Genomic DNA, 15,880 nt, shown 5'->3' with positions numbered 1-15,880 from the left:
AGTTAGTTACTTCTTCACCTGAAGCAAAGCAAAAGAAAAAACAGTATGAATAGAATTCTCTTGTAAACTATAAAGCAGCTCAAATCACTGACCATGTATCCATGTAACTAGTTTACAGAGTATTGAGTTCTAAGCACTCACCTCCACAAATGCAACATAAATGAAGTAGAGACAGACCATTTTCTGTGCGGTAATTTAAATTGACTTTACTGAAGGCATCATCAGAGCTAAAAAAAAAGTTTTACATATGATTACAAATTTCAGCTTTTAGTTTATCATTTTCTCATTTGAAAAATTATAATATGAATCTTGTTACTACAAATTCAGAAATATGTCTCTTATAGGATTCTTATGTACCTAGAAAAAATAATTTTGATTATACCTCTAGGTGAAGAGGGGCTTCCCTAATGGTTCAGCAGTAAAGGATCCGCATGCCAATGCAGCAGATGTGAATTCCATCCCCGGGATGGGAAGACCCCCTAGAGAAGGTAATGGCGACCCACTCCAGTATAATTGCCATGGACAGAGGACTCTAGTGGGCTACAGTCCATGGGGTCGCAAAGGGTCGGACATGACTTAGTGACCAACAACAACTAGCTGAAGAACAATTAAAATCATGAGAAATAATATTACAAGTTTGAGAGATCAAGTTTAATGATTCTCATACAAGGTATGTTCTATGTATAATTTGAACTTCTCAGGGCACCCTGATGAATTAAAATTTATGTATAAGTAGAAAACACAGATATTTGAAAGGAAACTCATTTGTCTCACAATCAACACCTTATATAATACTTATGGAGAAATTCAAGAAATTCTCTCCAAAAAGAAAAAAAAAAAAGTAGCATTTGGTAAGATTCTGCAGGAATAGAGTCCCTGTGTATTACAAATTCTGCCTGAAGGAAAATTTTCTTATACTCTGACTGGGTCAGATTTCACAGATAAAGAAGGTCTAAACTCTGATAGGGTACTATGATACAGTCCCAGGTGAGAAGAGAAGTAGTGTTACTGATTTAATTAATGAAATCCTTGACTTTGTCTGAACAAAGACCATTGCCCCAGGAGGGCCCTAGAGAGCCATAGGTAGCCTTTGAAAAAAATGTAAAGCTAAAATTCTTGACCTCTTGAGGTCACTGGTACTGCCAGGACATTTTTTCAGTAGATATGAGATCACATCTTTGGCCTCCCAGGTTATTTTCAGGCTGCCTCCTGCCATTTAAGTCTCCAGCAGCTTTAGTGAGATAGCAAAGTCTTTGGTGAATAAGCCTTCTATTATCATTCGTAAAGTACGTACACTTGAAAGGTACTATGAATTCAGAACATTATTATCAAGGCACCCAGTTAAAAACTTCAAAAGCTATGGAAATTTTAAAACAGAAAAAGAAAAGGCTCTATTCTCCAGAGTGTTGCTAAAAAGAAAGGCCTCTAATTCGAGAAAATTTGAAGGATCTCAGTAAAATGCTTCAATTAGCAATGGCAAGTCCAGTGGTTTGTTTTCAGAGACAGGAGAATATTCCAGAATTTTCCCACCCCCTTAACCTTCTTGCTTCAACTTCTCAGTAGCAAAACCCATAGACACATTTACTCATATTGAGAAACATACCTCAACTCACTTTGGAATGCCACACATAGAAGTACAATAAATTCCAAGTCATTTTTGCTAACTGTTAATATAGCAAGGAGCTGAGGATTTCATGAAAAATAGTTAAGAATTTAACTTGCTTCTATTTGCACTGTCTCCTACCTCAATGAACAATGCAAAAAAAAAAAAAAAAAATCGAATGAAAACACCACTATTTAAATTGTCTACCCAAATGAGCCTAATTGTAAATGGTATACCTATTTCATACTATGAATGGAAATTTTATGAAATAATTTGGTTCTTGGAAATATATGGCCTTAGGCTGAGCCAGACATCTAAATTCTCAAAGTTAATTGTATTATAGATGTGTTGGAGATATTTCATTGATAGGTAATCCTTAAAAAAGTGCACTCAGTAGCCCAGACTTGGAAATGCATTCACAGACATCTTCTCTATAGTTATGATTTCAAATAACACCAGTTATCTGAAGAGCTGAACTCAGCTTTTAAAACTAGGTAGATTGGATTTTTCTCTTAACATCTGTAGGAAATTAGTGCCCATAATGGGCTTCCCTGATGGCTCAGATGGTAAAAATCTGCCTGCAATGCAGGAGACCTGGGTTCTACCCCTGGGTGGGGAAGATCCCCTGGAGAAGGGAATGAATAACTCCAGTATTCTTGCCTGGAAAATTCCACGGCAGAGGAGCCTGGCAAGCTACAGTCTATGGGGTCTTAAAGAGTCAGACAAGATTGAGAGACTAACATTTTCACTTTCGGTGTCCATAATAAAAAGGAAAAGAAAACTGTAAGTAGCAGCTGAAGATTGCTCTGAACTGCTTTGACTTTTCTTCCTTGGTCCTGTCATCATCCAGCAAAGGAAACACACAACAAGAATACAAGACAGAATACAGAGCATTGGAGTGGGGCAGGAAAGGGAAGCCTTCTGTTAAATGTAAAGAACTATATAAAATCTTCAGCATAAGAGGGAATGGGAGAAAGTACTTTCTTGTGAGCTAACTATAATGGAATATATGGCAAATGCTGAAAGAATATAGAACTTGAGAGCTCCTCTGGAGTAATAAACCCTTGAGTAAATTAGTTTGTCAATGTGTATCTCTAATATTATGCAGCAATATCTACCATGGTTTGATGTTTTAAAAGTGGAAGAAATCATTTCAGCAGTGTAAGTACTTAAATCATGGGCCTTGTATATACACCAGGATTGAAATCCTGTTTCTGTTTTTTTAAGCAGTATTTTTTTCCCCCTCCAATTTGAGCAAGTTATTTAACCTCCTCAAGCCTCGTTTTCTTCAGTTACAAAATTATTAAAATGATTCATATGACATTGCATTGTGAAGAAAATGAGATTAAGTACTTACTATAGTATTTGGTACATGATATATTATTAAATACTATTTTGACTTTTAGCAAGTTTACTGTGAATATATGACTTTCCTTTTGTAGTCTAAATCTTGAGAGAATTTCAGCACAGTTTTCAAACCAAGTTTGACCTTCTTTGACCTCTCACATTTGACAACCTGTAAATTTCCCTATTTTGACTAAGTTCACTGTTGCGACAGATAGCTAGCAACTATCAGTGATTCAGAGCAACTCTCAGTGATTCACAGCGCAAACTATCACGGTTTTGTGATGCAAGTCCAGCAGCATCATTATTATGGGGAAGGTATTAACACTGAAGCGATTAAAAGAACAAAATCCAAAAGAAAAAAGGTTGTGCTGAAAATCATTTTACTGAGAGGATAGACTTAATTGCTTTCTTTTTCCATGATCTAGCTTTGATGATATATTCAATCAGTCTGGCACAGCATCAACTAAACATCAACTGTGTGCTTCACCTCTGTTCTTAATGCTTGTTTCAGACTGTTTTCAACAGTCTATTTGATAGAAACCACTCACTAATTCCCAGATTATTTAAGTGCATCAGTCTTGGGAATATGAATATTAGCTAGAATCCTGCAACTGACCTTAGCATTAATCCTGATCTCTAATGCTCCAAGCAGCTTTGCAAAGGAAGTACATACTGAATAAACAGAAAAGTAAAGTGCTAACATCCAGTGTTTTATTTTTTAAAAATACCAAATGAATGTCTATTTACATAAGACTGAAAATATGAATTAGAGACTTTTTATTTAACAATCATTCTTTAACTTATTAAATCTTATACTAGACATGACCATTCATAAGTGAATCAGTAGTAGTGGTGGTTTAGTCACTAAGTTGTGTCCTACTCTTGCAGCTCCATGGACTGCAAACTGACCCAGAAATCAAACCTGCACATCCTTCCTTACAGGTGTGAATCAGTATAAAGTGCTAAATAGCATTTTGTCAAAACTGAGCTGTAGTCTCTTACTTTTGTTTTCCTCTTGAATTCTTGAATTCTACTCTCCCTGAACTCATGCAGTTTCTGTGATTGCCAACAAAATAAATAAGCAGAAAATAGACTCCCATAGTGGCAGTCAAGTGCAATTTTAATAGTAAAATTTTAAACTAAATTTTAATGACTGGAATGTAATTTTTTAATGAGAGTAACTTTGGGGCTATATTTGAATTCTAATCCTTACTTCCCATTTGCTTATAGTCAAATATTTCTGTTTTGACACATGCAATTAAAGTATTCAAGATTTTAAAGCAATCATTCCTGGGATAGATATTTCTTTTTCTCTTCTGCTTCTTCTAAGGAACTGTATATGTCAAATTCACTGCCAAATGAATATCACTTACATATTCTAATATTCTAAGCTCAATTTATTTTTTAATTCTCCCTTACATTTTTCATCACCTGCCATGCCACACTGTAACTTAACATATCCTAGTGAGTTCACAGTGCTTGATGGGGCATGAATGAAGTTCCTAATTAAAATGAAGTCACTATTATGAATATACTTCTAATAGTAAATTCTGTCCTTAATCATTAAAAATGGTTGTTTTGTGTCCAAAGGTTACTTTCTTTCTTGTAACATAATGGACTCTTTCCTTAGCCTTTATCTTTTATCCTGAAAAGTATGCAGTTTTGTGATCGAATTAAAATTCTTCTCATGACCCCATCCTTTCAAGGAAATATGTGACATGATCACAAATGGAAACTTACTAAAATTTAACATTTGAACACTTGGCAAAGGCAAAATCTAAAGATAGGTAGATACATTTCTTAAATTAATTTATTGGCTGAAATGTAGGTAAAGGCGAAGAAGATAAAAAGAAGGCCAAATTTTGTTATGGGCCAGCTAGTTTCCAAAATTGATCATTTAGATTTCAAACAGCTGGTTGTAACTTCTTGTGTAGTTTTTAATGGATGCTGCTGTTACCCGCCCACCCAAAAATCCCTAATACAAACAGAAAAATCATCAATAAGACCTAGTCCCAGGACGTATACCCAAGAAATACACAGAAACATATTTCTCCAGTATCTCCCAGATCAAGCTTGCAAACTAACACTATGAAGCATATTCATTCTTTCATTCATACATTAAAAAGTTATTGAGATATGGTGGTAGATAAAGAAGAGTTGGGGATTCCATGGTAGCTGCGCTGGTAAAGAATCTGACTGCAATGCAGGATACCCTGGTTTGATTCCTGGGTCAGGAAGATTTGCTGGAGAAGGGATAGCTTACCTGCTCTAGTATTCTTGGGCTTCCTTAGTGGTTCAGCTGGTAAAGAATCAGCCTGCAATGTGGGAGACCTGGGTTCAATCCCTGGGTTGGGAAGATCCTCTGGAGAAGGGAATGGCTACACAATCCAGGATTCTGGTCTAGAGAATTCCATGGACTGTAAAGTTCATGAGGTTGCAAAGAGTTTTTGACATGTTACTGTATTCCTGGAGCTAAATGATATCAAAGAAAAAATAAAGGACAGAATGGTATGGATCTAACAGAAGGAGAAGATATTAAGACGAGGTGCCAAGAATACACAGAAGAACTATACCAAAAAAAAAAAAAAATCTTCATGAACCAGATAATCACGATGGTGTGATCTCTCACCTAGGGCCAGACATCCTGGAATGAAAAGACAAGTGGGCCTTAGGAAGCATCATGATGAACAAAGCTAGTGGAGGTGATGGAATTCCAGCTGAGCTATTTCATATCCTAAAAGATGATGCTATGAAACTGCTTCACTGAATATGCCAGCAAATTTGGAAAATGCAGCAGCAGTCACAGGACTGGAAAAGGTATTTTCATTCCAGTCCCAAAGAAAGGCAATGCCAAAGAATGTTCAAACTACTGCACAATTGCACTCTTCTCACATGCTAGCAAAGTAACGCTCAAAATTCTCCAAGCAAGGCTTCAACAATACATGAACAGTGAAATTCCAGATGTTCAAGCTGGATTTAGAAAAGGCAGAGGAACAAGAGATCAAATTGCCAACATCCGTTGGATCACAGAAAAAGAAAGAAAGTTCCAGAAAAACATCTACTTCAGCTTTATTGGCTATACTAAAGCCTTTGACTGTGTGGATCATAACAAACTGTTTAAAATTCTTAAAGAGATGGGAATACCAGACCATCTTACCTGTCTCCTGAGAAATATGCAGTCAAGAAGCAACAGTTAGAACTTGACATGGGACAAAGGACCGGTCGAAACTGGAAAAGGAGTACATCAAGGCTGTATATTGTCACCCGGCTTATTTAACTTATATGCAGACTACATCATGCAAAATGCTGGGCTGAATGAAGCACAAACTGGAATCAAGATCACTGGGAGAAATGTCAATAACCTCAGTTATGCAGATGACACCACCCTTATGGCAGAAAGCGAAGAGGAATTAAAGAGCCTTTTGTATGGTGAAAGAGGAGAGTGAAAAAGTTGGCTTAAAACTCAACATTCAGAAAACTAAGATCATGGCATCTGGTCCCATCACTCCATGGCAAATAGATATGGAAACAGTGGCAGACTTTATTTTCTTGGGTTCCACAACCACTGCAGATGGTGACTGCAACCACAAAATTAAAAGATACTTGCTCCTTGAAAGAAAAGTTATGAGCAACCTAGACAGCATATTAAAAAGCAGAGACATTACTTGCCAACTAATGTCCATAAGGTCAAAGCTGTGGTTTTTCCAGTATCATATATGGATGTGACAGTTGAACCATATAGAAGGCTGAGTGCCGAAGAATTGATGCTTTTGAACTGTGGTGTTGGAGAAGACTCTTGAGAGTCCCCTGGACTGCAAGGAGATCCAACCAGTCCATCCTAAAGGAGATTAATCCTGGGTGTTCATTGGAAGGACTGATGTTGAAGCTGAAACTCCAATACTTTGGCCACCTGATGAGAAGAAATGACTCATTGGAAAAGACCCTGATGCTGGGAAAGACTGAGTGCAGAAGGAGAAGGGGATGACAGAGGATGAGATGGTTGTATGGCATCACGACCTCGATGGACATTAGTTTGAGCAATCTCTGGGAGTTTATGATGGACAGGGAAGGCTGGCATGCTGAAGTCCATGGGGTCACAAAGAGTTGGACATGACTGAGCAACTGAAGTGAAATGAAAGTAGTTAAGGAAAATAAAATTGATATAATAAGAATTCTTACCTGATAGGGTTATTTTGAGGTTTAAATGAGTTAGATCTTTTAAGACTTTTGTAAATACTAGTGCTATAATAATTATTTTTACTAGAGTGTTGAAACTATTGGTATTAATTATTTTAACCTTTTTATTATTTTGCTTTGCATTTGAGAAGAGGGATAGGAAAGTAGAAAGGGAAGAAGGCAGTGTGGGATGAGAGGTAAGATCAGAAGGAGGATAAAATGGAGAAAGACAGTAAGACTGAGTGAAGTATTAAGTTAAAGAGAAAGAGGCAGAGAGAGAGAGAAAGAGTGAGTGAGAGTTTGAGATCAAGCTGCTTGAATGTTTTTGGACAATATTCCTGTTAAACTATTATTCATAACTAGTTTTACTTAGTAGTAGTAGTGTTGGTTGTTTAGTCCTGTCCAACTCTTTGCAACCCCACGGACTGTAGCCCACCAGGCTGGTCTGTTCATGGAATTCTCCAGGCAAGAATACTGGAGTGGGTTGCCATTCCCTTCTCCAGGGGATTTTCCTGACCCAGGGATTGAACCCAGGTCTCCTGCATTGTGAGCAGATTCTTTACCATCTGAGCCACCAGGAAACCCCACTAAGTTTTATGTAGACAAGCAAGAAAAGATATAGAGAGGTAAACAGTCACACTGTCCTGGGACAGTGTGAATCCTCTGCTTTTTGGTTTGCATCTTTTTTGTTGTTGTTGTTTTCTGTTTCATTGTTAATTAACAAAATGCACTCACCAAACATACCAAATAATCTTTCATTCAATTCTATTAAGATGTAATTTCCTCCCTCAACACTCTATTTAGTGCCCTGATAGAGAATTTCACTCTTTTTAGGCAAGATCAGCCTGTATTGTTTCTAAAGCTATTCATTTTATAACAGCTAAATTTCATAATTGTTTATAGTTCTGAAAAAGTAGATTCAGGGGAGAGATTTCATTTGTTGGATAAGTACGGTGGACTGCAGCTGGGCCCAGAGGAACTTTTCAGGAAGAAAAGAAGCAGGAAGATACAACTCAGAAAATGCCTTAATTATTTTTATCTTTCCTTTTTTTTTTTTTTTTAAATTCCTCTTAACATTGCAACTGCTTTCTTATGGGATAGACTTTTGACTATTTTTATTTCTTAAACCTAATCAATTTCAAAGTGAGACATTTCACAATTTCAAAATGTTAATACAATATTGACCAAAGCATATCTATTCAATGTCAAAATAAGGTTAAAAATGAGAAAAAAAATAGGGTACTTCTGATTATGTTGAAAAGTGATAGAACTGAAAAATTATAACTTCTTTGGGGATCTCTTATTGATATATTACAGATTAAGCAGGTAAAAAATAGACGATGATGAAATCAGAAAAACATAGTTTTAAAATTTCTAAAGACTTAAAAACATTGAAACAAAACAATTAAATTGGAAGTCTTTCAAAAGTTGCACGTGGAAAGCCAACTTGAAAGTGGTTTACAAAGATCATGGAAGAAGTCGATGAATCACCAAGGGGTGGGAGTGGGATTGTAAATTATTTTCCTCCACTACCACATGTAGGGACAGTACTAATACACAGGACATAGCAAAAATGTACAGTGGCATTGCAAAAGTGAAAAGTTTTCAAAGATAATATTATCCATTTTTATTTTCCCTCCAGTATGGGATGGGAGAGAAGAACAGAGGGTAGAAAAAAGAGGGAAAAATAGTGAAAGTGAGTAAGGTACTAAGTTAGAGAGAACTATGTGTAACCTGGTTCAAGCCAGTTTAATTTGATTAGCCTCATTTTCTTCAGTTATAAAACGGTAAATGCAATACATACCTCAGAAAGATGTGAACATAAATAATGATGATCAGTTTTAAACTAATATTTTTGAGTGTTGTCCATGTGACACTGTGCTCAAAGCACTTACATGTATACAATTACAATTAGAAGAGTTAGCACATATTAAAATGCCTAGTAGCATGCCTGACAAATGGTAGGCATTGAACTGTCAATTTGTTTTCAAGTGATATACAACTAGGTATTACAAATAAATGCAACTATAAAGCTGAATAGACAAAGAAGCTGTCTTTAGTGAACATATATATTAATACCAGTTAATAGACAGATCTGTAAATTGATAAAGAAAACACCAAGCAGTAAGTATTATTATATTGATAAACACAAAGATCAGAGATGGTGCAGAGGAGGAAATAACCACACAATGTACTTCAGGGTACCACTTTTGTCTTTCCTTCTTCTGCTTCTCTATCTACTCATCTTTTCCAGTCTCTCATCTATTATCTTAAGAAATGTTCAAAATTAAGAGTGAATGCAACTTTATTATGGAAGATGAAGAAACATTCAATTTCCATTCCTCTTCTTTCCCATATCAAGTTCCCTTTGCAAAGCTGCTATAAATTGGTATAATCAATCATCTTTTAGCTCTTTTTTTAAGTTTAGCACTTATATTGCTTTGTATTATGTTGTGAGTGAAAGCTATACTGGAGATTGTATATTTGATGTGACGTAAGTCAGTAACTGAAGTGAATTCTTGCTTTATGAGGCAGAAACTCTCTTTTAATGAATGGGATTAGTTGCTATAAAGAACAAATGAAAACAACCAAAAAACTGCAAAAAAAAAAAAAAAACCACCAGACAAACTTATGTTTGCACTAGTGATCCTTCAGCTATGACTCTAGTATTAGATGATTCATTTTAGGCACTTGATAGTTTTCCTGCTATCTACCTGTTCAGAGGAAGCCTGATGTCAAGCAGCATAACAGAGTTGCCCATCACTGAAGTACTCCTTACATTACATAAAGCATGAATCAAAATCAGAAAAAGTCTAAGATTTAACAGCTAAAATGTCCTAGATGCTCAATTAAAATGTGATCTCATACAATATTTGGTGTCACTCACTCATTTGTGTCTGACTCTTTGCAGGCCTGTCAGACTCCTCTGTCCATGTAATTCTGCTTAAACTTAATTACTTTTAAAATTTTGGTGTGTGAGCCAATGAGTAAGACAGTTTATAATATATTCTCAGTATTCCACTTTTTTCTTTGCTTGTCATCTATCATTTTATTCTAGAGAAAAGAAAAAAATCCCAGAACGTTGCCTTAGGCAGGATTCACTTTCTTTCCCTCTGATGCTGTTTGCCTTGATAGCAGAGCAGAGTACTCATGTTTTGTTTGTTTGCTTCCTTGTCTCTCTATAGACCATACTAGTTGCCTTGCTTTCTGTTTTCATGTTCCTCATCCCTTTACCAATATCACAGCAAGCAGAGTTCTCAGTGAAACTTAGATATCTTTCTAGAAGTGTCGTTTCCAAACTTTAGCTGAAGTATCATTTTTCATATGCAAAGGTATTACCTGGGGGAGCTTGTTAAAAATTCAGGTCTCTTGAAATCAGCCCCAGAGATTCTGATTCACTTGATAAGGGATAGAATGATGGAATCTAAAGCTTTTGTTAGAAAACTATGGGAGGTCCTTAGCCCTTGGAGAGATATGATTCTAGGCTGTGGATAATCCTGGCCTCAGCCTCATTATTACTTCTGGATAATGGGACATTTCTACAGCTTCTTTAACAGCTTCAGCACCAGGCTACCAATCTTCCTTTCCCCAAAATGCCCTACATCTTTGACATCCATTTTGATGAACTTTCTAATATTCTAGTCTGAAAAATGTTCAAATCCCTCTTGATCGCAATCTTTACAAGTTATATATCAGATTTTGGCACTATTTTGAATTGTTTCAACATTTTACATTTTTATTTTTGAAAATGCCTTCTTGATGTAAAAAACACTTTACCCTAATTTTCTCACTTCTTAACTTTGAATAAACTTGTCAAAGTTACTCCCACTTGTCAATAAGGTGTTCAGTCTTTCAAACGGCCCTTATTTATCCAGTTAATCATGATAATCAATACCTCCAATTATTCAATGCATACTGTGCATTAGGCCCTGTATTCATAATTTGACATCATTTTTTAAAGTCCTGTGAGACTGTAATTACATTTTACAGTGTAAATGAGGCTCAAGGAGATAAAGCAATGTAACCAAGTATACATTGCTTGTAAATGCTGACTGAAACAGCTTTTTTACTCTACTTAGACAAAATGGCCAAGACATAGAGTTTTCTTTGTTGTAGTAGACTTTCCATGGTACTCATCCATTCTTGCCTATATATACTTACTTAACTCTGCCTTTTATCTGGAATGCTTTATAAAACCAATGAATAAATCAAGACATCAAACTTCATATTTTTTATATTTGAAAACTGTCCTGTTTTTCCTTCCACTTAGCGCTTGTCATAGACTGTCTTCTGTGACTTATTTATATATGTGTTTCCCCTCAACGAGATTGTGAAATCCTGGAACAAGAATCAGGATGTGGTAGGAAAAGTTCTCTCTATGCAGCTAGGTAGACCTTGCTACAAATCATAGTTCCAATGCTTGACCAAATGATCTTGACAAGATCCATCATCTCTACTCCTTAGTTTATTATCCACCAGAATGAATATTTCCTATCACACAGTGTCATGGTGATGATTTAATAATGAATGGTTCATATTCAATGCTATCTGGAATAGTACCTTGAATATAGCTGGCACAATAAATTCTGAACTATAAGTTACACTGATTCCTATCTTTCACCTATGCCCCCTACAATACTAATCAGCAAAAAGGAGTTCACATTTATCACATATAGTAGAAATACAGGAGAACAGTAAGCTAGCACAGGACCTGTAGAAACAGCTACTTCTTGTTGATATGGTTTGAGAGAAAAAGTACATTTCAAGCTTAATCTTTAGAAGGATATGTCTGTTTAAATTAGCCTTGACATATTTGCATAATACTTCCCAAATTAAAAAAAAATGACAAATAAAGTTGAGGAAAATCTCCACTTTAATCACATCTTATTCAGCATATTTATCTGAATCAATAGGAACTAGAGGACTTATGATTAAGTTCTATATTCATAGCTTTTTTCCAACAAAATTAATATGTATGCATAAATCTGTTATACCACAGTGTCAGTCACATCTAGGAATTTCAAATGTTTTCCCGTAAGACAGTATGTGATAATACTTGCAAAAGCCATCCCAGGGTATCTCATCAAAGTGTCAGAATGGAGTTAATCATTTTGGGCTAAATAACATAGAGAATTAACTATTTCCCAAACTATAAACTGAATACTTGTGAAGGCCTTATTAAACCACTGACAATTTTATATAAACTATATTATACATGGGTAGTTTTATTTGCTAGTTATGTGAGCTTTGTATGTTTACTATATCTAAAATTTTCTTAAAAATATGTCATTTGGTCATTGCTTTATTACCTTTATTTTCAAAGTAAAATGGATAGAGTTCTTTGTTATAAAAGTATTATATGATTAACACAGCTCTAAGTGAACATAGCTAATTGGCCTTCATGGAACTCTTCCTCAGTCAGGCAGCTAACTCAAATTGACTCTCCAAAATATATTGTTTCTCAATGCCACATTCAATTTCTCTAGAAGGTTGCTAGTGTGTATAAGGGCTCTGCACCTCTTTTCTGAACATTTTGTGTCTTACAAGGTTGTGACACTATGCCAGATTATTTTTATCTTGTTATCGTGGAACAAAACCCAGTGAAAGCCTGAAGCCAATATTACACATTGTTATATGATTGTTCAAGGGCAGAGCGATACTCAGTTTCATTAAGGGACAGCCTTTCAATGTCAAGGGACCAAAGGGTTTGATAAATCTGGAGTTCTCCGGTAGTCCAAAAAGAAAAATGTGGCCAGTATTCCATCACTATTTGAGAAGAGAAGTCTTAGTGTTTGTTGATGGCATGGCTTATAAGAGTGATCTAATTCTAGAGATTATTCAGATCAGCAACAGTTTGTTTTCAAAGGCTAACCTTCAGGTTCCTCTCTCTTTAAACTTAAGTGATGGGAACAGGCAAGGCATATTTTAAAGAGGCAAGATATTTGTATTTTAGGGACTATTTGAATGGTCAGGGGCTACATGAAAGGTTAGAATATAACCTTATATTCTAAGGTTAATGTTGAAGGTTACATGAGTTGCATTTTTAAACATAGGTATAGCTAAAAACTAGATCAACAATGAAGATACATACATAGAAATAATAACTCTAACAACTTTACCCAAATATATGCCTCAGTTCTGTCAGTTCTTTTTCTTTGATCTGCAGGTCATCTTCTAATCTCTCTATTACAATAACATAAGATTCACTGACTTTTTTCTTCCATTCATCTAGTAAAGAAAAACAAAAAGGGACTGATTCATAGCTGTGCTTTGCAAAATGTAGACACAGCTCATAACATACAAGTGATTAAAACTCTGTTCTTACTCTGAATTAAACAGTACTTAATTTAAATTACTGATTGAGTTTAAAATGCAGATGTTTATATTTAAAAGGCAATGATATAGAATTGTAGTAGTTAAAAACCCATTTGATACTGGATAATATATTTATATAGAAGAATATATTTGACTTATTTCATTTGATTTTATTGCATTATAATTATAGCAATCTCTAGTTGCTAGACAAGAGTTTTTAGGTTTTAATTACTAGATACTTAAGATGTAATCCTAAAATCCCTATATTTAACAGTATTCCAAATTTTTTTCTATAGCATTATACCTAGGAATTAAAACACTACAGTATTATAAAACAATTTTGTGGCTTTTTCTAAAGATTTTTCAGAGAAAAAATAATTTGAGTTCAGATAATCTTAACACTTTTGCATAAATTTTGTCTTGTCCTCTTGCAAAAATTAGTAGATATTCCAGTGAAATGTTAACTATATATAATACCTACTGAAACTATATTACATTTAAAGATATAGGAATAATTACCAGTACAAGTTTGCGTTGGTCTGGATTTATAATTTCCCATTTGTTAGAAGTTTCTTCTTTTCCCCAGTGCAGTTCCCGAGGTTGCAAGATTCCAAGCTCAAGTGCAGTAACAGTCTAGTTGAAAAATACTTTGATAGTCTGGCTAAAAATAAGCTGACTGTCAAGTGGAATGTCATGCAACAGTGACAAAGAACAAAATAGTTTGTGGTTTCAAGGGTGAAATCATGAAAGGAATTAATCAGTCTATTTAAAAGAGCTATAGCAAAGATAAAGAGTAAATGTTTCCATACGATTACTTGCCTCCATCCATTGATTATCTATCCATATGTACCTTGATGGGCATTTCTTTTAATCTAGAAAGTCATTCTGTTACATCTGAGGTTCAGAAAGAGCTATTAAAACTACCTAGATCGTCTTTCAGGGTCATTTTCTCCTAAGCCAAAGTAAAGGTTGTTGGAAAATGGGTGACTTGTGATAGAATTCGTCTCGATAGAATATAAATAATGGAAATCAACATCCTATGGCATGTTACTAATAGAAATGAATGTGAATTTGGCCTAGAGCAGAGCTACAAAATTATTTTTCCAGGAAGAAATTCTCAACATAGACCATGATTAATTTATACCACTTGTTGATTATATTGACCATGAGTCACAGATAAGGATCTAAGACAGTGATTTCTATAAATAGCAATTCATAAAATAACAATGACAAGAACAATAAGATTACAGATAATAAGATGGAAAGCTTAGTGTGCCAGACACTAATCTAAGTGTTTTATATGCATTTTCTCCTTTATACCTTATACAATCCTGCAAGGTGTATAGTATTCTCATCTTATAGATGAGAAAATCCAGATTTGCTAGCGATCTGAAATCAATTCTGAGTCTATATGATTCTAAAGTCCAAGTTAGATATTACACTTCACAGCGGCATTACTCTTTGTACATGCATATTTCTATTGATATAAATGAACTCAGGGTATAATGGAGAATAAATGGAAAACCCAGAGATTTTCAACTATATATTTCTTTTGGATAATGTAATTATTTATACATAGAATACACACATGTCAATCTTGAAATCCTTTAGAGGCTATACTTTCAATGTAATACACATGAATTTCCTATTTATTAAAATTGAATGTTCAAATAACTGCTTTTTTTTTGAAGCAACTGCTTAGACAAATTAATCATTTTCCACAACTTTTTCTCAGCAAAGGTAATCTAAGTTCCAGGGGACAGTCTCTATACTGATCACATATAGTTAGAGAAGTCAGTACCTAACCTTATGGACATCTCTGTCCTCCCCTGGATATAATTATGATTTCTCCTCCCTCAGTATATGCTGCCAGGGCCACTGATATCTGCTACACTATGGTGGCCTCTGGTTACTTGATCCACGCACTCTGCATTTTCCTTGTTTGAGGACTTCAGCTATACCAGCTTTCAGCACTTGTGTGATGCCCATCCCTTTAGGTCAGAAAGTCCTTGCTTTCCCCAGACATGCTCTTCTCAGGCTCACTGGCCTAGGACCTGACTTCCTAAATGCTTGGTTTTGGTGACCAAGGATTCAGTCCCATCTTGAAGTCCTGAAGACCAAACTAGATAGTCTTTTTAAAGAGGCTGGCAGTCTCCCAGAGCTACATCATAGAATGTAACGTACACATTTCCGCCTCTCAGATTTCCATGGTTTTCATACCTTGAATTGAGAGGGATAGGGATGGGAGCCAGCGCTTTTGACCTTCTTGTGGACATCTAAATCTGTCTGTTTTTTCCCGATCTTCTTTCTTATTTTTCTCTCCACTATTTCAAACCTTACATCTCTGTGTATAAGTGGGTGTGCATTGCCCCTACCAATGAAGGAAAAGCTAATTCTTATATCATCTTACACTGTCTTTTCAAATTCCCCTTTGGTACA

At 35.3% G+C, this 15,880-nt stretch overlaps 1 protein-coding gene across 1 annotated transcript in view; it reads right to left on the bottom strand.

Annotated features, from left to right (window-relative positions):
• The window catches only part of TNNI3K (TNNI3 interacting kinase), a 337,135-nt gene extending 323,033 nt beyond the window's left edge, over window positions 1–14,102 (bottom strand). The window contains exons 1-3 of the mRNA XM_069594718.1: window positions 13,961–14,102; window positions 13,246–13,354; window positions 142–227 (exon numbers count right to left, since the gene is read on the bottom strand). Of these exons, the coding sequence (XP_069450819.1) occupies window positions 142–227; window positions 13,246–13,354; window positions 13,961–14,000 (235 nt within the window). The 5' untranslated portion in view covers window positions 14,001–14,102. The remainder of the gene's footprint in view (window positions 1–141; window positions 228–13,245; window positions 13,355–13,960) is intronic.
• Between the last annotated feature and the right edge of the window lie 1,778 nt (window positions 14,103–15,880).

Source organism: Ovis canadensis, chromosome 1 (genome assembly GCF_042477335.2).
Source record: "Ovis canadensis isolate MfBH-ARS-UI-01 breed Bighorn chromosome 1, ARS-UI_OviCan_v2, whole genome shotgun sequence".
Classification (NCBI taxonomy): Eukaryota; Metazoa; Chordata; class Mammalia; order Artiodactyla; family Bovidae; genus Ovis; species Ovis canadensis.
Note: the sequence above shows the minus strand (reverse complement) of the source record. Positions and strands in the feature narration are given on the sequence as shown.